General features: G+C 38.0%; 1 protein-coding gene across 2 annotated transcripts in view; it reads right to left on the bottom strand.

Moving 5' to 3' along the window:
• Window positions 1-299: 299 nt before the first annotated feature.
• Window positions 300-25,868, bottom strand: part of CAMK4 (calcium/calmodulin dependent protein kinase IV) — a 188,841-nt gene continuing 163,272 nt past the window's right edge. The window contains exons 8-11 of one of the 2 annotated variants that reach the window (XM_011365157.2): window positions 11,960-12,035; window positions 7,728-7,854; window positions 3,039-3,191; window positions 300-1,990 (exon numbers count right to left, since the gene is read on the bottom strand). In XM_011365157.2, the coding sequence (XP_011363459.1) occupies window positions 1,559-1,990; window positions 3,039-3,191; window positions 7,728-7,854; window positions 11,960-12,035 (788 nt within the window). In that variant the 3' untranslated portion in view covers window positions 300-1,558. The remainder of the gene's footprint in view (window positions 1,991-3,038; window positions 3,192-7,727; window positions 7,855-11,959; window positions 12,036-25,868) is intronic. The other variant, XM_023533629.1, reaches the window with a different exon arrangement.

Below are 25,868 nucleotides of genomic sequence, written 5' to 3'. Positions count from 1 at the left end.
ATTTAAGATCTCTATTTTTTTATGAGGATTTTTATGTGATAGCCATTTTTATCATCTATCATTTTGTTCTTTGAAAAAAATTTTTGAAGTTAAAAGGTACTAAATGTGATACATAATTTCATAAAAGCCGTCATTTCTATTCAAATTAGAAATAAATCTGATGTAATTGGAATTTAAATGTGATTTCTATAAGGGAAAAGTGTTAATATAAAAATCAAAGAAATATATTTTGAAAAAAATCATAGTAAAGTATTAGGTGTAATGTTACAGCTTCTCAAGAGTCTGATTTGAAATTGGTGTTTTTTTTTCTTTTTGTTTTTTAAAGTAAATAAAAAGTTGCACTGTCTAAATTTCTTCACATGGAAACTTTTGAAACTACACTGTAAAATGTGGGCACTTTCATTCCAAGTGTGCTAAAAGATATACTAGCTTTTCAGAAATCTCTTTAGTTCATAAGCAGTGTACCTAGATAACCATTAATTGAAGGGAAAAAAGACTTTTATAAACAAAACTATTTCCTTACTCTAGTAAAGTCAATAATGAATGACATTATAATGGAATACTGTTTCTACTCTATTTAGATACTTTGGCACCATCCTCAGGGGTAGATTTTTCTAAATATTCGAAACTTGGTAATTGTAGAGTTTATACATAAAAATGTTCTGTAAAGTTGTACAAATTTATGAATAAGTCCAATTTTATCTGAAAAATGACAAGGAGTCAATCTTTGTTATTCTAAGCCCGATCTTATCTCTTTTCTTTCCTAAATTTCTTAATTCCTTCCTAAGTGTTGTCCATCAGAAAAACATTGTATTAGAGAACAGGTGAGAGAAAGAATGCATTCCTCAGCATGAGCACGTAAAATACTTTCTCCAGAATTGGAAAATGGCAGAATTTTATGATAGAACACTTTTGGTTGTTAGTAATATAGTGTGTATAAATAAGGACAAAATAAAAATGCATTCCCCACATACGCTTTGGGGGCATATGGTCTTATGGCCCTTCAAGTATGCTTCAATTCCTACCATTGTGGAATTTTTTTTTGCACATACCATACAACTATAACCTATAACTGTCTCCTTGTAAACAATTTGAACACATTGATGAAAAGTAAAATGTGAATGTCAGAGGAACACATCTTAGGATACTACTTAGTACGAGCTGAGCAATAATCCAAAGGGATGACTCCCTTTGCGAAGAAATCCAAAGGGTACGGGATGGCTAGGTTTTCAAAGCAAAAACGATTTGTTACTATTTACTTCAAATGTGTGCTACTGGTCCCTGAAAATGCATGTTTTTAAAAGTCGTGTTTTGTTTACTTGCAATTTCAAATTTAACTCATCAGTATTAGGTATCCATTACATACCACAGAATACACTATTTTTTCATAAAGCAGTCACATGCATTGAAGTTAGGATTACCAACTGATACATATGTATTTTTTTGCACCTCAAAAACAGAATCACTATAGTGCATATCATGCTTCCACACCTTCCTTGCTGAAGGACAAAATGCATAAAGTGCCAGGATTTGGCTTCCAGATTGGAAGCTAGCCAATTTAGTACTCTGGCAGGATCATGTCATTCTGCTGAGCAACAATTCCCAGAGCAGGGTTTTCTTGCCCTTCTTTGGAGGCTTCCTCAGTCTTCAGCTTCTCCTCCGCTGAGCCCTCTTCTATTTCCGGGTCGGCCACCTTTATCCCATCCTCTAGTGCCTCGGGCACCATCTTGGTGGCATCGGCAGCATTTATAGCAGCATCTTTAACTTCCTCTACCTCCTGCACCTTCATTGGCTCAGCCTTTGCCCTCTCAACTGCCACGTGAGCCACATCTACTTGAACTTTCTCTCCTTCTGGAAAAGCTTTAACACCTTCATTGCCATCTTGGATTGGAGATGGCTCTTGGCTGGCCTTTTGGCTCTCTTGGATGCTGCCGTGGCTACTGCTGGCGCTTCCCAACCGGGAGGAGGCCACCACGGCCTTCACCGCTGCCTGGTTGGAAACAGAAAAGTGTCAGGTGTCACCTCCACTTAAAATTCCAAATCGGAGCTCAATCTCAACTTCACATTTAGAGAGTTTGCTTTATATGTTAATATTCAATCTTTCAAAGTATATTATTACAAAATTGTCATATGAAAACTTGTTCATAGAGTAAACAGAAAAATGTCATTCATCGCAAACTAGTCTCTGTATTTAATCATCTGGACAATTGAAAGGCTGAGTAAATGAGTTTGTCCATGGATTACCAGTTTTCAACAATTTCAGATTGAGTTTCCCAAAGTCTTCGTTTCATGGAGCCCTAGTTCTATGCATATTAATAGGTATCTTGGGGATAAAAGAGATTCTTGGCCAGATTTATTTGAGATAGACTGTGTTAAGTCGAGGGTATTTAATCCAGGTATTTCAAGTGAATTTAACCATGGAACCCTTCAGGTTTATTTAGTCTGTGTCAGACCACAAGTGATGGCTGAGTAGAACACTGTTTTTGACCTTCGATTGTTCTTTGAGATCCCTGTGTATATCGCTAGTCCCAAATATCGTTATGTAAGAGAAAAGCACCTATTCTCTATTCTACATATAATCTTTAAAAGATATATTTTGGAAGATAATTTGAGTTATTCGAGTATTTTAATTTTACCAAGTACGGTAATTATTTATCTATATTACAAAATATAGTTAAAAATTCTTCCCCCCAGTTCTCACATATTCAGAAAGAATAAATATCAGCTTCCTGAATATTGTTGTTCGAGTAGTTCAGCCTTAAGTCAATGAAAAGCAGTGATAATGTGTTTGTTTGGTGAATAAATCTCAATATGTAACACATTTCACTTTATTAACAATACATTCTTATGAGAGGATAACATAAGACTATAGGTGGCTTTATACCAGTATTATTAGGATTTCAAAGCAGAATTTTGCCTGGTACCACAGGAGATGAGTAATAGTATTAGATGAAGAATTGTGAAATTATCTTTGATAATTCAAGATAAGAGAGAAATACTTTTTTAAAACAACACAAAATGAAATATACGTCACTTACCTTAAGCTTGCGCCGGGCATTGAATTCTTGGAGCTTCTTCTGAGCGGTATCCATGTGTACAAAATTGGCTGCTTTACCTGTGACCCACGGGTGCTGGAGAGCTTGGAAGGTAGTCAGCCGTTTCTTAGGATCCAAAACAATTAATTTTTTGACCTGAAGTGATAAAGAGTCATAGACTTCTTAGGGAGATTTTAATGATGGCTTGGGCTTGTCCCTTATCTTGTGAACTTCTAGGTCTTATTCTTTTTCCATAGCAATACCACTGAATATATTTTTAAAAATCTTTTTTTTAAGCCCTTGGAAATCACTGGGGTTAAAAACTGCTTCAAGTAGCAGTAGCTGAGGGAGTCTGAGAAGACAGAGGTGTGTGCCACCAGAGAGCCCAAAATGGTGGCTGACTTTCCAACAGAGGTCAAAGAAACAGGTCCTTGCTGGCCTGTGGACCGAAAGCTCTTTGAAGGAGAACCAGTGTCTGAATAATTCTGGGCTGCACTTCATATCACTTAGAATTCAGAACTTAAAATATATCTCAGTGAAGACAAAATCATTTGCTCATTCATCATTCTTTCCGTGGGGATTAAAAGTCAAACGAAGGGATAGTGTCATAGCCTCTATGATTATGCTGTGATTCTATCATGAAGTTTATGGTTCTCTCTAGTCCCTTAAAGGTACTTGAAGAAACAATCTGAGTGCCGGAGTAAAAGCCTATTTAGGATCAAAGTAAGATGTCAGTGGCTTGGGGGCATGATTCGTTTGAAGGACTGAATCCAACCAATAGCAGCCCATTCTGGTAAATTTATCCCTGCTTGTGAGGATGAGCCAACAATACATTGCCAGGAAAATCAACAGCCAAAATAATCCCTGGCCCTGGGCTCAGAAGGGGTGACCTGGAATGAGTCAAACACTATTTGTAGTCAGGAGGCATGTTCGAGCCCTAATTATGTCTAAATACTTTTGTGACCCTAGACAAAGACCCGCATATGAGCTGAATACCTATAGACACTCTCCTAGGCCCTTTTCTTATATAATCTTATTTTCGCCTTAATTCCTTTGTAAATCCATTTTTTTTTGGGGGGGGGGATATCGTTTTTTTGAAATTTATTTATTTAAATTAGTTTCAAGTATACAGGACATTGGTTAGACATCTATATAGTTTATAAAATGATCCCCCCAATTGCTCCCTCCCTCTCCTGACCCTCCATCTAGCCATCGTATTAATGCTAACTGCATTCCCTATGCCATGCTCCCCATCCTCATGACCATCTATCAACTACTAATTTGTACTTCTTTAACCCTTCTCCCCTTTCTCCCAGTCCCCCACCTCCCTCCCCTCTGTCTGTCACCAAATTATTCACTATATTTGTGAATCTGTTTTTTATTAGTTTGTTCTTTTTGTTCTTTAGATTCCACATATAAGAGAAATCATATGGTATTTATCCTTATCTGTCTGACTTATTTCACTCAGCATAATAACCTCTAGGTCCATCCATGTTGTTGCAAATAGTACAATTTCATTTTTTTTTAATGGCGAAGTAATATTCCATTGTATATAGGAACCATAATTTCTTTATCCAGTTGTAAGTCCATTCCTACATGCATATTAAAAAACACAGGTAATTTTTCCCTTGAAACTATTAGCTCCAATTTATAAATAGGTGATGGAAGGAAGCTTGGAAAGATTTAGTGACTTGTCTAAGGTCAAACAACTTGTAATTGGGGGAGGCTATATTCAAACTCAGGTCTGTCTTACCTCAGAGCTCATATTGCGGCCACTCACCATAGTGCCTCCCAGGCAACCTCTCAGGCTCATGTGTAAAATGTGTAAAATGAGGGACTTTGGATGATTTAAGGCCTAAGGTCTTTTCTAACTCTAATAACCTAAGAAGAACTGAACACAGGCTAACAAAATCAGGCTGCAAGGCAAATGAAGGATAAATATCTGGTTCTCCTTTTACTTCTTTTCTGTAAAATACGCAAAGGAATGTGTGTTTGGGGTAGGGACACTGAATTTGTAGAAGGCAGAGACATGAGTCTACTTAGGGTTAAAATCTGAGAGGTAGTGGAGGGCAATTCAGATGATTACATAAAAATCTGGTAGTAGTCATAGCTATATCATCTGTTGAACACATGAACTAATAATTTTATGTACATGATACCTAATCATTAACATCCTTGAAAATTTGATATTTCCCTCTCATTTCCAATCATCCTTTTCTTTACCTTCACCCTTACCATCTTCCTCCTCATGAAAATACAAAGAATTTATTGAAAGCCAATAAGTACTAAAAATTTACATATGCCAGCATCTATCTTCACATTTGAAGATACTGAAGTATTGAATTGTTAAGAAACCTGCTGAAGGTCAGAGAGATCCAGTGACCTTGTCAGGATTCAACCCCAAAGCCTTAGAGGTATCCTATGCACCCCTCTTACAACCTGACTCTTTCACTCATTGGCACTTTTGCATCTGCCAATGACAACAGATGCAGGCTCTCCTAATAAGTACATATTTATGGGCTCAAGGATTTCTTTAGTTCTGAAGTTTGATAAATTTATGAACCAATGAGATTTAGCTAAATGAAAAACATCACTGCTAATCCTCTTATCCGTTTAATTTTTATTAGGGATGAGAAGAAAAGAAAGGAGGGCTAAATAAAGGAACTCTTATTGAGTTAGTTGGTGGTTGTTACTTAACATGTATCATATCCCTTAAGTCTCCCAACAATCTAGAGATAGGTAGAAGTATCATCCCTTAAAAGAAAACTAAAGCATAGAGAGGTTAGATAATAAGCCCAAGATCACATCTCTAGGTTATGAGAAAGAAGGCACTTGAATCCAAATATGTCAGACTTTAAAAATCTATGGTCTATTTCCTAATTTATCGTTTTAGTCAATAAACATTTATTGAGTCTGTACTATATGCCCATATGGCACTAAGATCTGGGAACACATGCTTTGGCCTCTCCCAGGAAGACTTTTGCCCAAGTAAATATAAATGACAACTATCATAGAAGAGGAAGTCTAGGGGACAAAGGAACAAACCAATTGTAGGAGGAGGGACTGCAAATGGGGGGCAGACCAAGCCTCCCAGAGGATATCAAATGGCAGCTAGGGCTTGAAGATAAAAGTTACCCCCTCAAAGAGCTGTGTATGTGAATGTATGTGATGGTGGTGATGAATAGGAAGGAAGGATGGAGGAAAGAACATTACAAAGCAGAAGAAAGAGCAATGGCTCATATCCAGAGCTACACTGATGAGGGATTGGAAGTCTGGTGACTGGAGTGAAGAGAGATCAAAGGAGAGTGATGTAAAATGAGTGGCAGGGGAGAGGGTGACAGGCTCCAGACCAGGCAGCAAGTGTTGTATAGACCTTGTTATAGGTCTTGGATTTTGTTCTAAGAGCCCCAAAGCAGGAAAGTGACATGATGTGATTTATTTTTAAGGCTATTTCTCTGGATCCTGTGTGGAGAGTGTATTGGGAAGGCCATGAGAAGAGGCAGGGAGACCAGACAGGAAGTCGTGGCAGTGATCCAGTGGGAGATGATGGGGGCTTGGATTGGACAGTGGTGGTGGAGGTGGAGAGAAGTGGGTGAATTCAAGAGATGTTTAGGAGTGTGGGGCCTGACTTGAGGGTGGAGTTGGGATGATACATTCATATATCATGTGTACTCCTTTTCTTCCCAGTCACACTGGAAAAGTCATAGCTTGTAGCATATTTGTTTCATGGAAGAACATGGGAGGTAAGATGAAAATGTTTGGAGGGAAAAGAGCTTTGGATAAGGGGTCTGGAAACTTGAATCATTATTTCCTGACAATGACTTTTTGCTGGGAACTTACATGACCTAGGACAGTCATTTCACTTCTATGGGCTAAAGCATACTCATCTTTAAAATGAGGGGAAGACTAGATGGCTTCTAAGATTCCCTTGGAGAGCTAACATCTCTGATTCAAAAGTCAGCTTTTAGGAATTACTGCATGGTTTTTCTCTAGAGAATAGATGGTAAATGTTTTAATTCTATGCTAGTATCCTCTTTATTTTAGAACAGGTGAGCCATCTCCTCAGAGGGTATGTGTTTCCTGAATGCAAACAAACTTCATTATTAGCTTAAGTTAGAACCCAAGTAAAACAAACAAACAAACAAACAAACAAACAAAACTCACCAAACAAAATGCATTTTTAGTACAGTGTAACTTGTTTATAATGACAATGATAAATGATGGGACTTGTGTTATTATCAGGATATTTTAATAAGTTTAAAAATTTCAAGAAAAATGTTGTTTTATTTGAAATATAACCAAATCTAGGTAATAGCAAGCCATGTTAAAACAAAGTTCTGTGTAAGCTAATGTTTGGATTCACCCAACACAGCGGTCTTCATAAGCAAGGCTCTACATTGACTAGGTGGTAAAAACTCATTAATTAATATTGCAGTAATCTGTAGTTTGTGTTAATTCAGCTAGTAGTGAGTCAAACATATCTATTTTTCATTATGTATAAGGAAAATGTATTAGTATATACTGTTTTAGCAAAAATGCAGTTATAAAGAAGTAAGCTACTAAGCAGGGCGAATTTAAAAATGACACTGCCCATTAACTAGCTAAAGATGAATGTGAGAGATTTCACTTCACTTCATTTCATTTCATTTCATTTCATTTCATTTCATTTCATTTCATTTCGGTTATACTTACCAAGTCCTTGGCATTTAGAGATACTTCATCCCACCAGGGGGAGATAAAGTAATATTCACAATTCAGAATTCTCCTGAACATGAATTGATCGCCTCTTTCATCATAGAATGGTTCGAATCCACAAAGTCTGGAGGGACAAAAGATAGGGAATAAAATATTTTTAAAAGCCTAAGTATATTTCATCAATTTTTTTTTTTTGTAGAAATTCAAGACTACCCTTTCTCACAGCTTCCCATTATGAATGCCAGTCTATCCGGCACGAGTATGTAACTGCCTTGTGACAATTCACTTTTGAGAGTGTAAACACACAGTCATGTCTTCAGGAAGCAAGAATAGATACAAAACCATTTTAGGATTTCTAAAAAAAAATTATAAAAATATTAATAATTATGACACAAAACAACAACAATCATAATAGTTAACATTATTATTGGCACTATGTTGATGACTTTCCATGATTATTTTCACCAGGAATTGGAAAGACAGAGATTGATTAGAGTTCTAATTTATCAAAAAGTAGAAGAATTAGGATTTTAAGAATAAAGAGATTAAAAGGTGGAAAGAAATGATTTTTCAGTCATTTTTACTCAGTCTTATTCACTGAATTCCTCCATAGAAATGAGCAAAGTATTAGATTTCCATCCCATTGCAGTTTGGATTTCAGAGTGAAAAAGACCGGAGCTCAAACTACTATCAGAGAATGGCCTTTTACACTTCATACAGTGAAAAGATAGGTGCAGCCAAAGAGATGAGCAGCCTAAAGTTTCTTCAACCTTGTATGTAGTCCTCACTTTTGTACTTCTAACAGACATTTTACTATGTTCACCTTCATTTTCCACAACAGGGTCAGCATAAAAATAAAGGAGAAAAGTGGAAGAAAAGAAATGGAGAACCATCTCTGGAAAAATGAGTTGCCTTTTTAGGACTATCAAGCCTCTGTTGTTTTTAGAAGGGTGAAGGTTCTGAAATCACTAGGAACCAAAAAGGGGCTATAAGAAAAAAAGCCCCTGCCAGGAAATGTGTTGTATTTGACAGAAGATGAGGGAAAACGAATGAGTAAGTTAAACAACCTTTCCCCAAATTCTTCCTTCAGGCTGGCCAGGTTGGTGCAGAACATGAAATGTTCAAGTGCTTCCTGATGTAGTGGGTTTCTAGGAAAAGCAATTTCTCACGTCCTGTTGTTCAGGGAACGTCCCCTTGGGAGAGTCTTTGTCTCAAACATTCTGCAGCCAGCCATGAAAAGGCAAGACTCAGGTATGCTGAGGACTGGGCTAATGCCTCCACCCGCTCCCACTGCAGGTCCCTACAGAGGATCCTGCTCCAGCTGAGGAGAGAAGGGAGCATAGAGTCCACTCCTTGATTGACAAGGAAGCTGCTCAGTCTTTCCTGTACTCTCCATGACACTAGAAAAATATAGTCTGTTGTTGGTTAATCACAGAGAAATTAGCAAACTTTATAGGCTTATTTTAGGGAACTCTATGTTTTCCTTTCTGGAAATCGAGAGAGAAAAATGACAGTTCAGAAGGTACAGTACTTAAATGCCTTTCATTTATCTCGGTCATGTCAGCAAATTGGTGAATTGGTGACAGAGGTAAAAAGTTTATGTCATGTCATCCTGAAATGCCAAAAATCGAAGAAATGTGACACAGAACACAGGATGTACACACACACACACACACACACACACACACACACACACACACACACAGTGCAAAAATCCTTCAGAAATGGAAATATTTGAATGCTGACAAGGACGTTTAGGAGAATGTTAGGATTGTACAGGCTTGAAGTGTTGCTCCAAGCCATTGGGCAGAACTGCAGTGTTGAAAGCTGAAGGAGAGAGTTTGAATCTCTGACATCATCTGATTCTGATTCTGACCTGAGCATTGGTAGTAGTAGCTGTTTTTGTCTGTGGGGACTAAGGGTTTAGGTGTAAAGGTAGAGGGATCAGAATTCCCGTGAAAAAACAACAAAATGGCCTTTATTTCCCATCTACTGTCATCCTTAGAAATAGCAAGGTCATAACACAAAATGGCCTGGTGTAACTTTTAATAATAATGAAGGAGGTACACAGCCCCAAGGGCACATGCCGCTGGGGAAAGTGTTCCAGTGAATCTTGCCTGATAGAATTCATCAATTATTAGTGAACTACAGATTAAATAGAAAGTCTCCAGACTGACAGAGTTAGACCAGAACTAATGGTATTAGTAGGAAGCAGTATTTTTATTTTTATTTTGGGCTACTACTGCTTACTTTCAACCAACATCTATTAATTAATGACCTTAAGTAAACTGGGGGAAAGGACCTTGACAGACTTTAAATATTATTTCCAGGGCAATAATAAGATGTTTCTTAAATGATTACATTTTTTTTCTCTTTATTTTCTCACATCAGTGACCATATCACGGAGTTTTACTCATTCCTATTTTTCAGTTTTACAAGGTGAATGTAAAGTATCTTAGTTTCCTATCTCCATCTCTCTGAGTTTTTGTACATCCTTAGTACTTTAACTCTTCCCATTCCATTTCAATACAAAATTGTAATTGGATGGGCACATGTATGTTTTAGGGACAAATCTGAGTCATTATTTGTATAGTTCAGTTTTTTACTTAACGTCACTAAGTATGATATGTCAACTACATACTTCGGGAGACAACATTCTTTCCCGAGTGTAAATACGATATCAAATATAAGCTGAAAGAATTCTGTGATGTGGCCTTAGGAATTTGTTTTAACAAATTAAGCACCTAATGTGGCAAACAGAAATCACCCAACAGTTTGCACTTTCATAAGAAAAAACATGGTTCTCTACCTCTCCAAATTCTTCTGAAGCTTTAATATATTCTGAAAACACAGGGAATTGAACACTGAAAATATTTTTTGACATTACAGGATAGCAGATGGCTAATTTTTGAGTTGCTTGTTCAACCTTTTTGTCTTGGCTACTGACCAATGTATATACTCAGAGTTTACTAAGTTGCTTAAGGTGTGTGGGGCTGGGGGGGTGGTGGTGGTTCTACACCAGTTACCTCATGCCATATTACCAAAACACTTGAATTTCTAAGCTTGCTATTAAATTTTTTAAAAAGCCCTCTTTCTTTTATGGATCGAATTGTGTCCTCTCCAAATTCTTATGTTAAAGCTCTAACTCGCTAATATGATGGCATTTGGGGATGAGGCCTGAGAATTAGGGTTAGAGGAGTTCATGAGGGTGGGACCTCATGATGGAAGTAGTGCCCTGTTAAGAAGAGACAACAAAGAGCTTGCTTCCTCTCTCTGTCCTGTGAGGACATAGCAAGAAGGTGGCTGTCTCCGAGCCAGGAAGAAAGCTCTCACCAGAACCTGGCCTACCAGCACCCTGACCTCAGACTTTCAGCCTCTAGAACCGTGAGAAAAAAAATTTTTGTTGTTTAAGCACTCCGCCCGCCCCCCAATCTATAGTATTTTGTCATGGCAGCTTGGGCTAACCAATAAACCCTCTTTCAAACCCTCTAAAATCTCTTTATAGATTTAACTGTTACAGCTTTCAACAATTAACCTCGTAGGATCCTCCAAAGGGCAACCAGATCTATTTGTTTGTAATGAAATCCTGAAACTCATTGATATTTTGCTTTTGTAGCTATTCAACAGCCATCTTCCCCACTAGACATTCTTTTATCTTTCTTGCTTATTTCCCTTGTATTTGTCTACAGTTTCATCATCTCTTTTGCAAATTTCCTGAAACCCTTTGTGTATTAGTAGATAGGAGCTTAGGAATGAAATTGGGGATACCAGGGAGTGAGAGATTTAGCCCATATTTTTTCCTGCCAGAGAAAATGTTTCTCTGAGTTTAGGCTATTAAAACCAAAGTCCTTGAGAAACTAAAAGAAATAGGAAACAAAATTGAGAGCCAAAAATGCATTTAAAACACTTCTGATAAGAAATGTACCAGTTTGGAATTGCTTAAGAGATTAAACAGCCATTTGCCCTTTTAAAAGGACTAATACACTAATTATTTTGATGCAATGCAAATAAGTAAAATAAGAGCACATTTAATAGGTGAATACGAGTTTCACATTTATTACTATCATCAAATAATGAATTGTTCTCCAAATCTGCTATGCATTGTATAGTAGAATGAGTCAAAGAAAATCACAAAAAGTCAAAAAGATTTTTTATGAGGACTATAATTACTTAGAAAATATTATAGCAAAGGCAAACAGTTTGCATAAAGATTGTTTTTCTTCACTTACAAGATGTAGGTGATTACTCCTACAGACCACATGTCCACCTCAGGTCCATAGGCGCAGCCTCTAAGAATTTCAGGTGCTGCAGAAAGAGGAAAAATTGTGTTAAACTGGAGTTTAAATTCAACATTTACATTTAATAACAAGTGACAGGGAAGAAATGAATTCATCAACACAAACTGAAGAAGAGTTTTATAACCTGTCTTCTCTCTCCTAACCAACAAATGAGACTACAAATTCTTGTCTCTTTTAGCGAGAGATTATAGTCTCTCTGTGCTTGGAGTACATAAAAATAAAGTTATTAACTTTAATATTCTACATCGCAGCATCATGATACTGCTCAAATCAGATAGATAGAGCTATGCCTCTGCTACAAAAGATCCCTTACTTCAAAGAGAGCTTTGTACATAGAAAAGAAAGAAATGAAAGTTTAGCATAGTAAAGGAAAAGAGGCACAATTATGCTACCTTGAGATCTAGATAAGCTTGGAGAATGGGGCCTCCATGAGTATGTGCATTTGACAGTGTGCAGGGCAGAGACCAGGGCAGACAGTGGGAGGGATTGGGAAGTCACTAGTGTTAGAAGATTGGAGCAGGAGCTAGGAGGGCCCTGGCACAGGCCCCGGTGTTGAGAACTACATGTAGATCCCCAGGGACAGCTGTTTCAGTCATTTTGGGACTATGAATTGGAAAAAGGAGGACTTCTGTGTGATAAGGAGGCTGCTCCTATTAGTCCTGCCTAGAGGAAGTTGCTCTCAACCACATAACAGCCCTGTAGTATAGAATCGTGAGTTCTTTCATGTTTTTATTACCTTGGAGCTGTGAAAATGGCTAGTTAAGCGAGTCCAATCATTTGCCCTGAGGATTGGAGATGTTGTTTGTTTGCCTACCTAACACCTAACAAAGGAAGAAAAGGAGATGTGATAGTTCAGGCCTATAGCCTAGAATGGTCGTTTCCTATTTTGAACAAAAGTGCTGTAGGTGTCAGTGGGGTCTCTGGTCTCTGAGGAAGGAGCTGACAGATGCATGCTGAGGGCGCACTGAGGGAGGCCTTGGGGGTGAGGAAACAACACTTTTCCCTCGAAGTAGGGGACAGAAGAGCAGGTGAACTGGATCCCTGTCCACTCAGGCTGGAAGTGTCATATTCAGTGCAGATTGTCAAAGTGAGCTCTAGAAGGAAGCTGCCCTCATGGGACTCTGGGCTTAATTTAGAGAAAGGAACACAGATTTTTCCCTGACATCCTCTCATCCCCCTCTCTCCATCCTTTTCCAATGAGGATATTCTCTTCTCTGTAGAAACTGTCTTACATAAGATATGGGAGGCAAAGACACTGTATGGTGAAATTAGAGTGTGCATTATAGTGCCCTAAGCAGCAATTCAACAACATGTACTTTTTAAGAAATTGTATCTGGGGCCAAGAAATTCTTCTCATCTATAGGCAAATTATTCCTAGAAAATTTTCCTCTTACGATTTAATTAACATAATTAAAAAAAAAAAAAAAACGCATGCTCGATGCCAACACCATTCACTCTGTCAGGTAGGCTTTCATTTCCCAGAGCAGTCTGTACCCCACAGATGGTTCTTTGGCCCCAACACTGAACTCTCATTCAAAAATGATTTGCTTGTCATAGTGCAAAGGAATCTCAGGTTAGGCTTCCACTTTCAGGAGGGCTGCTACTGTCCATCTTAGTCTCTGAGAGCTGCTCCAGTCTGGGAGCTGCATGCATCAAATATGCATATTTAGTACCATCAGCCCTTCCCCACTCAGGTCTTTACATCAGAAAAGTGCTATCAAGTTACACACTGCCATTTAAACATAAATACAGAAGTATATCGGGGAGAATCTTTTACATTTTCTGGCTCTTGGTTTTCACCTCTAAAATCTAAGTGAATTGGACTGGCTAATTTCCAAGTTTACTCTGAATTTTAAACCTGCCAGCCACTGTGATATTGGTAGAGGGATAATTACTGACAGCTTGAACAAGAAGAGAGGACAAGTACTCTACCTTCAGAATCCGCTATTCTCATTCCTCCTGCTAGTGCACTTACTGTCTGCGCTGCCCTGTGGGCACCAGTCTGTTGGCTCTACTGAAATCTACTAGATGGGAGGCACCTTGTGCTGTCAGCATGCTGTCGCAAGGGTCAGGAGTTTTCTCTGGTCATAGCTCCCAGGCCAAAGGTCCCCCAAAAGTGAATTCCACGGAACCAATTTCTTTCTAAATCCACTTCATAGGGCATCTGGGTTTCTTACTTGACATGGAAGTATATGATCTCCCTTTATAGAACTGGGTGTAAACTTACTCTCCAGAGGCAATTTGTTTCCTTGGAAGGCAATACACTGCAATGTGAGTAAACTTGTGGTGTGAAAAGCTAAACTTTCCACCGTGAGATGAACCAAGACAAGAGGAATATAGAATGTTTTTGTCTTCCATCATAAACTTCCCTTAAAAAGAATTTTTATCAGTTTATATTTACCAATCATAATATAAAATTTGGGTGAAACAAACTCTAAACACCTGGACACAATTAGATGCCATTCACGCTAACCTTTAAATATTTTCAATTACTGATTAATGAGACCTTGACTTCAGAACCAGCAGAACATACTCCTGTGATCTATATGAATCTTTTCGAAGAGGCAAAAGCTTTTGGAGAATAAATTTCAGGCTCTGGCATATCAGTGCTTCTAGTCTCCTAAGTATCAAATGTCCTTGCAGGTAATTTTACAAATGTATGATTTTCTTAAGAGGGAGAAATAGTTAACTACTTCCAATTTAGTTCGAGAAAAGATTGATCAACCAGCCCACCTTTTGATACTGTGAGTGCTTCTGTCTGTCTTTCATATATTTTCTCACCTCATTGCCAAAACAAACAAACAAACAAATAAACAAACAAAATGGAGGTGGGGAAGAAAATCATTTTGAGGTCTAATACAATTTTTTAGAATGAATTTAAAATAATTTAGAATGATCTTTTCTGAAATAGTCAATAATCATTTACTGATTTCCCTGGCTATCTTTTAAGTAGGTCTGCTTTCTGCTACTTTTTAAAATTACCTTATCATTCAGATTATTGCTCATTAAACACTAAATGCTACAGAGCTCCCAGGACAAGTCATACTCCAATCTCCAGTGCAGAACAATATGGTTAATGGTCTTGGAATTGCTAAGATATCATACATATCTTTTTAAAGAGCAATTTTAACTGAATATAAATATTAAATTAAAAAACTCTAACTTTAATTATAATATTTTTTCACCCACATACCACTTAGACATCAGAGTGCTGATTTTTTTTTTTTTTATAAGATCGTGGTGCCATTAAAACATCTAGAGATTGAGGTTCATCTAGAGAAAAGAACTTCCTTTTCGCTAAAGCCCTAGGAGAAAAACAGAGGGATGATTTTGGTCATTGATTGTACCTTCATTTTGTCAATGCCCTAGATGAGCTTTATGATCCCTTCCTACCTATTGAGTTAAAACTACAGGTGGCATTCTTTATCAGAAGACTTTTTCAAACTATTGTTAACTGTTTTGAGAAAGACAAATCCAAGGGAGATTAAGGTGAATGAAATCAACAGATTCATTCATTCACTCATTTCATATATCATGAACTATTTAATAATCTCCAGCTGTAGAACAGGTACTGTGTTAGGTGGTGCTGGGGGAAAAATAATGGGCAGTCAAAGGGAACATGGGTCTGCCATTGGGGAGCTTGCAGTTTGGTAAGGAAGGTAGATGATCAAGAAAACCACATGAAGAAATGCATACTGGTAACTGGAAGTGCTTGGAGGTAGAGAGTCTCTCATAGAGGGCTGACTGGAAGAGAATGATCAGGGAAGGTGACTGGAGGAAGCAAAGTTTAACCTGAGATACAAAGGATTCTGAGAAGTTAACTAGGCAAAGGGGGAGAAGGTGGTGGTTGAGGAAAGAGAAAGAAAGAAGGTGGTGAAAGCACACATGAAGAGGCCTTGTGGCAGGAAGGAACAAGGGGCACTCAAGGGACTGGAAGAAGCTGGAGTGGCTGGAGCACAGCGTGGTGTGTGCAACGAGGCCCAGGTGTGATGAGCACCCAGCAGGCAGGTCAGGGCCAGGCTGCAGATTCTAGTAGGTCAGGGTTGTTTGTTTGTTTTCAAACTCTCATTTAAGCGAGTCAAACATATGGGGGAATATACCTACCTCAGAGGAAAAAAACACCGTGGGACTTTTTTTTTTTACTGTAAAGCCTTGGCTTGAATTCAGAGTTTTCTTGGGCCACAAAAACCCAGGGCATCTTTAGCACAGCATCTAGAAGTCTCTCTAAACTTCACCTCAGGAGAGCAAGCAGTGCGGAAGGAGTGGGGAGAGGGTTTTATTTGCTAGAAGCAGATCAGAGTTTGGAAAGTCTCTGCCCTTCCCTGTTCCTAACTTGGCCTAGGAACCCAGAGGAGAAGAATGTACTCAGGGCAGCCTCTGTAGGCGGCAGCAGCAGTGCTCAAAGCTGGGCAGACTCCAAACTGGTTCTGTTCTCAGCATCTGCACCATGAAAAGCATTAGATGTCCTTTGGTCATTTGTTAAGGTATCTATCGCATATATTTGGCAAGAATGGAGCATAACCTTTTTAACTTCGTCAAGTGCAATGTTTGCTTTGACAACAGATAAGAGAGGCAATGTCCCAGTGCAGTATGTGAAGTGTTATAACAAAGGTGTGGATCAGTTGAGATGCTTCCAGAGGGGGCTGCCTCTGGCTAGGAGCAGCCCTGTCAGCTTACCACAGCGCCTCTCAGAATTCTATCAGTTCTACGCATGCCACGCTGTGAAAAGGTTGAGAAAGGCTGAGAAAGCATTTGAGGACTCTGTCACTTTGGTTATCTATGAGTTTTTAGTGTAGAATAAGAAAAAAGTTTGAAGGATGTTTTGAAACAGAAATGATACGCTTTATGTTCTAATCCTTCCTTCTCATTTTCCTGGGCTCTCTTGATCTTTTACACTACAAATACCAGTCGATCCAACTCTCACTTAATATTTTTCATTTAAGCTGTTAAAAAGGTCTTTCTTGCCACACAAATTGTGTGATATTTCTCTTTTTATAAATGTCTTAAATGGGTGAAGAAAGATAGCCTGTTTACATCCCTCACCTTCCTCTTTTAAAAAATAATACTCTAAAGAGAAAATCAAATATTGGAGAACGTCTAATGCTTTTCAGAAGAGGAAAAAATAAACACAACTTGTTTTTATTACTCTTGAAAGTTCTATTTCTATGAAATTCACTTTTCTATGAAATTCACTTTTCTATAATTCCACTGAAGCCTCCCATCTTGGAGTAATCACTGTTTGTTCCAAATCTTAATTAGAATGAGTTTCCTGGTCACTTTAAAGTTTTGATAGAAGTTGGCCCAGGAAAATTAACTATTGAAAAACTGCCTTTCCATTTTTGTGGAATGAGGTAGAGTATAAATAAATAAACCATACAAATAAATAAACTCAACTCATCCTAATGTTAACATTATATAAGAATCTCTCTTGTATATGGAGATGCAAATACAAAGTAATGGACTTAGAATTCAAACTCCGTCTCGTGTGTTAAGTATGACAAATACTGTGTTTTTCTCTAAAGGTGCTATAAATCTTACTGATAATTATCAAGAATAATTCTTTTGAAACTTTTTATTTTTATTTTATGAATATCCTTTCTGTAACAACATTCTAAAGTGGAACATTTTGGGGGTGTTCATGGCCCAAATAATATATTTCGAGCATGTCTTCTACCCACTTGCCATCAATCACTTCTTTCTTTTGACCTCTTCCCCTCCCATCTTTCCACCCTCACATATGCAAGAATAGAGCTGAGCCTCACAGCACTGCAGATTCTCTGGCACAGTTGGTTCTGTTCTTGAAGCAGTCGCTTACAGTTACAAAGAAGTGGGCACAGAAAATGATTTATAGTATGGAGACCAAGAAGTTAAAAAACTCTCTAGAGCAAAGAGAACAGGAGAAGTGAGAGGGTGATGTTGGTAATAACATCTTTAGATTCGTTTATCAGCCATCTTAGGCCAAAATATATTTGGGTAACAGTGATTTAACTAAGTGGTTGTCATAATCCTCAACTTAGTTTACATATATAGAATATATAGACAGCTTTTGTGGTAATATTTAAATACCATATGCCATATATCTGCTAGGTGATACAAAAATTAGCAAGACTCTTTCTCCTCTTCCCTTGTGGATAGCCCTGAATCCTGAGAGATGAGTCAGTCAGCTTTTGTGACCATTTTGCAACCCAAGGAAGTAGTTTCTTCTACTTCTGACTTTAGATATCAGAATATTATTTTGTATATTGAGCCCTAAATCTGTGCCTTACAGTAGGGGTCCTCAACCCCCAGCTGCAGACCGGTACTGGTCTGTGGCCTGTTAGGAACCAGGCCACACAGCAGGAGGTGAGCGGCGGTGGGCCAGTGAGCGAATCTTCATCTGTGTTTGCAGCTGCTCCCAGCTGCATCGCAGCGTCAGCTCCACATCAGATCATCAGGCATTAGATTCTCATAGGAGCACCAGTCCCTGGTGCCAAAAAGGTTGGGAACCTCTGCCTTACAGCATCCGATCATATTCCTAATTCTGTCCTGTGGAGCCTCCTCTACCATTTGACATCTATGAATGATAAATGTGGTTCTTTCTCTTCTCTTGGGCCTCCTAAAGGTGATATTGCCCAGGGATCAATCTGGGTCATTTCTTTTTCTGCCTGGATAGTCTCATGACTTTAAACAGCATCCATATGCTGATAATGTCACACATATCAATAGCCACGTCCCTGCTCCTGAACTTCAAACACATGCACCCTTTTGCCCACATGTCACCTCTACTTGGATGTCTAACAGGTAGCTAAAAATCAACAAGCCCCAAAATTGTTGCTCCAAAAGTCCTCCCCATCTCAGTAAATGTTAACTTTATCCCTCTAGTTGGAGCTCTCTGATCCCCTCCCTACCTACTCTTTACCTCCTGCCACTGCATCCCAACCAACTGGCTTTCTTGCTGAGCCTTAAAGACACCCAGGCCATGTTCCTGCCTCAGAGCCGGTGTGCTCTGTCCCCTCTACCTAGAATGAATGCTCTTTCCCTAGATAACCACTTGGCTTGCTTTCTCCCTTTCCTCTTTCAAGTCTTTGCTTTTACGTTCCTTTCTCGTGTGAAGCCTTCCCTGATCACCCTGTTTATATTGCAACCCAAGCTCCTACCACTCTTATTCTCTTCCCCAATTCTCTATTCTTCCATAGAAATCATCACCTCTTTTTATATAATTTACACTTTCATTTTGTTTATTTGTCTTCTTCCACTAAAATGTACCATCTCAAAAGAAGTCTCCTCTGTAACAACTAGAACGCTACCTGGTACATAATGGGAGTTCGATAAATACTTATTAAATAAAAAATTGACACAATTAAAGTTCTACAGAATATACGTTGTTTGGATCAGTACCAGATCAGTGTAAAGACCCCAAGAGACTCATTTTCCTCTAGATTTAAAACTTACAAATAAACTCGCACTCAACCTGCAGAGTCCCTGTCCTCTGCAAGGTCAAGAATAAATGAGCTATGACCTTTCTTCATGACTCCTGTATATGTCCCCAGCTCCACTTTTCCCTTTAACTGGCACTTGTTCACTTGGATCAGGCTCTGCAAGCATGCCTCTGGGACAGTCATGATGGCTTGAGGACACAGCCTATATCAAGGAGAAAGGAGGGCTGTGGCCGGGAAGAGGAGAGGGCCCTGGGCACCCTTTGCTCACTGCTTAGCATCCTCTGTTTTCTTCCTCTCACCTTTCTGCTCCCTTCCTACTGTCGACAGGCCCCAAGGACCCCTAGTGTACACACGCCAGCCTGTCAAGCAGAGAGTTACAGGAAGTGCAGTGGACATTATATTAGTATTTACTTCTTCTAGTTTTTAAAAAGTTTATAGTAAAAAGGAAGTCATCATTGTGGGTATTTAATTAATTCTCAGGTGAAATCATCACTTACTTGATTCTGTTACCAATATAATTTGATACTCTTATTATTTCACCTTAGCTATTTAGTCCTCTAGAAATGAACAAAAACACATCTTTTATGAAACTATTCTGAAAGCTTGTATTTTAGATTTATCTCTTTGATTTCATTTAAATTTTCCATATTAGTGTGTGTTCATGTGGCAGAAATCTCTTTTGTCTGACTGTAAGCTGTTGAAAGATTATCTTGAATTTTGGTATAGTGAATGTAATAAGTTCTTTAAAACACAGCAATGTGGCAACAAGATAGGATTATCACTGTAATAATGAGACCCTGGCAAATGCCAAGAGAAAATAAATTCTTAGTAGCTCTGAACCCTGAAAATAGAATTTGAATAAACAGATAAGGAAAAATATGACATGTGAACATACATAAGTTTAATTAATTAAGCTTATGAATAAATTAGATAATGGTATAGAATTACTTTTTTTATCTAACCCATTACCATATTAGTTTCATTTCTACTCTAATAGCTTGTACAGTTGGCCCTTGGAAAACAGGTGTGAACTGTGCAGAAACACTTATTTCCGGTTTTTTTTCAATAAATATGTATACCATTGTAAATGTATTTCCTCTTCCTTATGATTTTCTTAGTAACATTTTCTTTTCTTTAGCTTGCTTTATTATAAAAATACAGTATATAATACATATACAACATATGTGTTAATTGACTGTTTACTCGAATTGACTGTTTAATCGATCAGTAAGCCTTCCCATCACAATAGGCTATTAATTGTTATGTTTTTGGTGAATCAAAAGTTATACACAGATTTCGGACTATATGAGGGATTTGGTGCTCCCTAACCCCTAAACTGTTTAATGTCAACTGTACTTCTTTTCTGTGATTGGTATTAATATCTAATCTAGGTAAGACATTTTAGTAGTAATATTAATTTATCAGGAGTCATGGCCCAATGGATTTTTTTTTTTTTTTTGAAATCAATTTCTTTTCTCAACAACACAATGTTGAAAATTTCTTCAGTGTTAACTCTGTGGACTATTTCAGAGAACTAGTTATTGATTTCATTTATCTGGGTCACAGATTTTAATTTTCTGGACTGGAGTTTAGTTTCAACTGGGCACATTCCCCAGGAAATAATAAGTGTTTGCTTAAACACACAGCATCTGTGATTTTTCATTTGCCAATTCACTTATAGGAGAACCCTCTGATATTAACAGCCTGGGGCAAAGGGTCTATGAATGAGACCAAATGGGTGGTTTTTCTTTCTTTTATTTCCTGACAAATAACAGTTAGTATAACATATATGCCCATTTCGTCAAAAGATGTAATTAAAAAAAGCCTTCCATTAAAGGTAGAAACTAGACCCAGTGCACATGAGGATAATTGACTTGGGATGTAATCGCCCTTACAAGCAAGGAAACAAGCTCACGTCTCCCCTCTCCAGTTAATTATGTGCGCCTCAGACACTTCAAGCTAAATGTAAAGTCTCTGTGTAAAGTCATGCTTCCTGTAGCACGACAGTGATTCTCATCAGTCTTGTACTGGGTCTCATTTTCAACTCATTCTATAAATGGACAGTTTCCTCCCCACCCACATAACCTCAGAAGGACACCTGCCAAACTGATGACAGTATTATATGTGGTGAGGGGAGAAAAGGCTAGAACTGAGAGTGAACCTCACAGGAAGCCTTAGCCTGGTTCATAATCGTTTATAAGACAGATGAATAAAAATATTCATCATTACATTACAATTTTTTTTACATTAAAATTTTTAAAATTTGAAATTCTTCATCTTTCCTCTGTTCTACATCATCTACTTCCTGTGCCCTGGTGTTACTGTGACTTCTGTTTTTCTTTAACTCAGCTTTTCCGGTGTTCTCTGTGTTACTATACACAGGTGCATCCTTAAAATCCTGCCTCCTCCTCTATTTCCACTTTGAGGTCATATTTTAGTGTATTTCCTTTTGGTCAAGAGGATGTATAAATAAATGGTTATATAATTTGGACCGTGCTTGTAATTAAATACATTGAACTTACTTGTTTTTGACTTCTAAGCTGGCCTCAGCCTATATATTAGTGATTCCAACATATGTTTAGTACTTCAGAGTCCACAAAGCATTTTTATTTTCCCTCTCCATCCTCCCGCTCTGCTCTACCCTAGCCTCTATGCTGCTTTTTCCTCCTTTTCTTATAATATAGCAAATGACTCCTTCCTGGGAGCCTTTACCTATAGCAGAGTGGAAGGATTATCCTGACTACGTTCAACCATTCAATTCCCTCTTTGCTTATTACACAGCCTCTAGGGTGATATGAACATCTGCATGGAAAAAAATAGTAAAGGGAAAATAAACATCTGTAATCAGTAAGACAGGCTTGTTTATGGCAAGGACAAGAGTTTGAAATAGTATTTTTACAATCATTCTATATTTAAAAAAATAAACGATTGGATATAGGAATAGATCAAATATCTGCTGAAAAGCTGTTTATGGAGTGACAAAAACCTGTGTGTAGATTTCTGATGTAAGATGGACAGAAAAGAGCATTTACAATAGCTTCTTAATTTGTCTTCTTTTGATCTCTTTTCTCTGTCAAATCCATCTGTCACAACGTCATTATTAAGATATTTATAAAATACAGATTTGATTTAAAAATATGATTGCTCTGATTAAGAATCTTTGCTAGAGTACTATTATCCACCAAAGCAAGTCAGAATTCTTTTAAAATATGGTCCATTCTACCTTTCCATGTCCATCTGTAACCTCTGTGCAGAGGACTCTATGTCCCAGCCATTCAAAGTGAGGAAGTAACAAATAGTCCATGAACTTGCCAGATGCTACCACTCCTCTATGACTTTTCCCTTCGTGTGCCTGCTGACAAAAAAATGCCTTGTGGCCACCTCTTCACTTGTTGAACTCCTACTCGTCCTTCAGTGTCCAGCTCAATTGCCCCTCCTCTGTAAAGACCTCTCTAGGCAGGATTAATTGCTACTTCCTCTCTGTATCCTTGACCCTTTGGCTCAGATAAATATAGAACTTATCACAACAAGCTTTGATTTATCCCGTACAGGTCTTTCTTCTCGTATAGCCCATGAAATCCCTGAAGGGCAAGACCATACTGTGTTTACTCTTGTAATCTCAGTGCCTAATATGGAATCTATCAAATAGTCAACGTTCATTTTGTCAGTGAATGAATCATTCATCTATGGAATGACCATTCTATAATGCCGTAAGAAAAAACTGCTCTATTACTAAAGCTCTTGAAAGGATGCTATTATCTCTTAGTCACAGAAGGGACTCTGAGAGATCACTGGTGAATCATTGATTATCTCATTTCAGGGATGCTCAATTCTCAAGAGAATTGCTCCAACCTACCTACCTCCTTGGAATATTTAGTATTTGGTATTAGACAACAATTACTAAATTGCCCATCAGCTTTCTTGTTGTGAGAAATCCTTATTTTGTTTTATCATTCTTTTCTCAATTCTCTTTTCATGCTCCTACTAATTGGTCAGCAACTAATGACCACAAATAGGCAACCCTAGTTGGCACATGGTACTAAATTTAGGGTTTCATGTTCCTCCCATAGTCTTGGAGATCTGGAAGTATGAAAGAAAAAGAGGAAGAGGACAAATGAGGACATCTGAATTAGAGAAAGGGAAAGTGCATGTGGCATCATTAGAAGGGAAGAGTCACAGACAGTTGTCAGTTAAGAGTGCTAAGGAAAATAAAAAATATAAAAACAAAACCAAACGAGAGGATGCCTATAGTGAACGTGGTATAGTGCGATGATTTTCACTTTTTTCCCCCCCTAGGAATGGGAATCTTCCTCATAAGTCTGTCGTAGAAATAGCAAGTTGTCTAATGCAATGCTCATTCTTGGTAACAGAATCCTGAATTTATTTGGGGCAGTAACATGTCCAGTCAAAGGACACAGTGCCAGCTTCTGTGGCAGTGTGGAGGCTATAACTAAGTATCAGCTGATAGGATATAAGTGGAAGTGACCCGTGGGGCTTTAGCAAGTCCATTTAACAGTGAAAGGGTACACTCTTTTTTGATCTTTTTTCCTTCCTGTTATGTAGACTGCAGGTGCAATGACTGATTTCAAGCAGCCATTTGGACTGCAAGGAAGCATTCTAAGAAATGGTAGAGCAAGACGAGAAAAGCCTAGATCCCTCGCACTGAGATCCATCACATCTGCTGAGCCACAGCTGCAAAACCCGCCAGGGTTGCCTATCTCTAAACCCCTAACGTGAGAGAAATTAACTTCTTTCTTGTTTAAGCCACAGTTATTTTGAGTTTTCTGAAATTACTCCTAATTGTTGAACTGTCCTTGTCCTCAAGAAGCTTAAGATCCAGAACAACAATATTTGGCACAAAGTAAAGTACTTAGCAAGATAGGTACACTTAATTCTGTGTAATTATTGGATTCACAAATAATGAAGCTTCAAGGAAGTAATATTTTAGACCTACTAGCAAAACTAACTAGTTAAAAACTAAATTATAAAATGTTTATGTGAACATGGAGAAAGATGAGGCAGAATGCACAAGGCTACTAATATTGATTACAGATGTTTGGATTTTTACTTCTAACAATAATCAAGTTATACTTTTGAGGTTTAAAAAATTAAAATAGGAACCATTTTAAACTAAAAGCAATAACTGATAAATATTTTTATAAAGGAAAGCTATATTGACTTATTTATATTGCCTTTTTAAAGAGAGAATTCTATAATTCTATTTTTAGGCCCTTAGATACCTAGATTCTCATCCTTGATCCACTAACAACTTGATGTGAAATCTTGGGACTCTTTGGATCTTAGTAAAATGAGACTGTCAGTAAATTAAAGTTTCTTCAAGCACTAAAATTCTGTGAATTTAATCATACATTTGCTTCAGCGGATATCATACTGTACTCTCCAGTCTGATTTCTGTGAATTCAAAAGCTGTTAAAATGAGTTAGTTATGATTGGTTATGTAGTTCTTAAGTATCTATTTCTGAGACAGGGATGACTAACAAATATAAATGCCATGGAAGAATAAGATTGGTAATTCCAAATTCCACCCTTCTCCTATGTTTCCATACACATAACATGGTATTTCTTAAGGTGCTATAATTTTGGGGTTTCTATGTCTGTTTCCCTATAGACTGTGAGCTCCTAGGGTGGGGGTGGGAATGGGGGCAGAAAATTTGTCTCTCTGGTGTCAAGCACTGGTTTGAGTATACAACAGGAAGCTCTGCTGAAGAGATGAGTGAGCGAAGCAAGATTTGTGCAAAAAGATGATGGTCCTAAGAGAAAATGATGGCTAATCTTGAGACTGATAACTTGAAATCCTGTCTTTTTTCTTTGTAGTCCATATTAAGATTTTAATTGATTTGTGATGTATTCATTAGCCACAGAAACTTTAGGAATTCTTGATGAGTTTTGTAAGGTTTATTGACTTTTAGGTTGTTGTCAGGTTAATTCAGCCATCAAGAAAAAAAAGGCATGTTTCTTGCTGGCAAGAATAAAAAACTATTTTTCTGTCTCTCAGCAGTAGACTGCATAGAGAGCCTTCAGCTGACCCTGGGAGACTGGGCAAGAAGATGTGAGGACTGTTGCACAGTCCATCTCCAGAGACTAGGGGACACTAGTGGGAAAACTCCACCTGGAGCCCTGGTCTTAGCAAGGCTAGGCCAGTGCCATCAATGAGGACTAGGGACTGACTATCCCATTCTTACTGTTGTCCTACATGCCATCTGAATTAATGACACACACTATCCTCACATACCTTCCAAGGAAAAGCAAATAAAAAAAGTGACAAAAGACTCATGGCTTTTACTCCAACCACAAACAAAGCTGTTTCTCTGCCCTCTTTCTGGTGATTGTCTTTCTACTTCTGGATGGGTCCAAGAGTAGCTACCGCCTCAAAAGCAGGTGCAGAGAATCCAGTCCTTCCT

The sequence above is a fragment of the Pteropus vampyrus genome, unplaced genomic scaffold (assembly GCF_000151845.1).
Source record: "Pteropus vampyrus isolate Shadow unplaced genomic scaffold, Pvam_2.0 Scaffold106, whole genome shotgun sequence".
Classification (NCBI taxonomy): Eukaryota; Metazoa; Chordata; class Mammalia; order Chiroptera; family Pteropodidae; genus Pteropus; species Pteropus vampyrus.
Note: the sequence above shows the minus strand (reverse complement) of the source record. Positions and strands in the feature narration are given on the sequence as shown.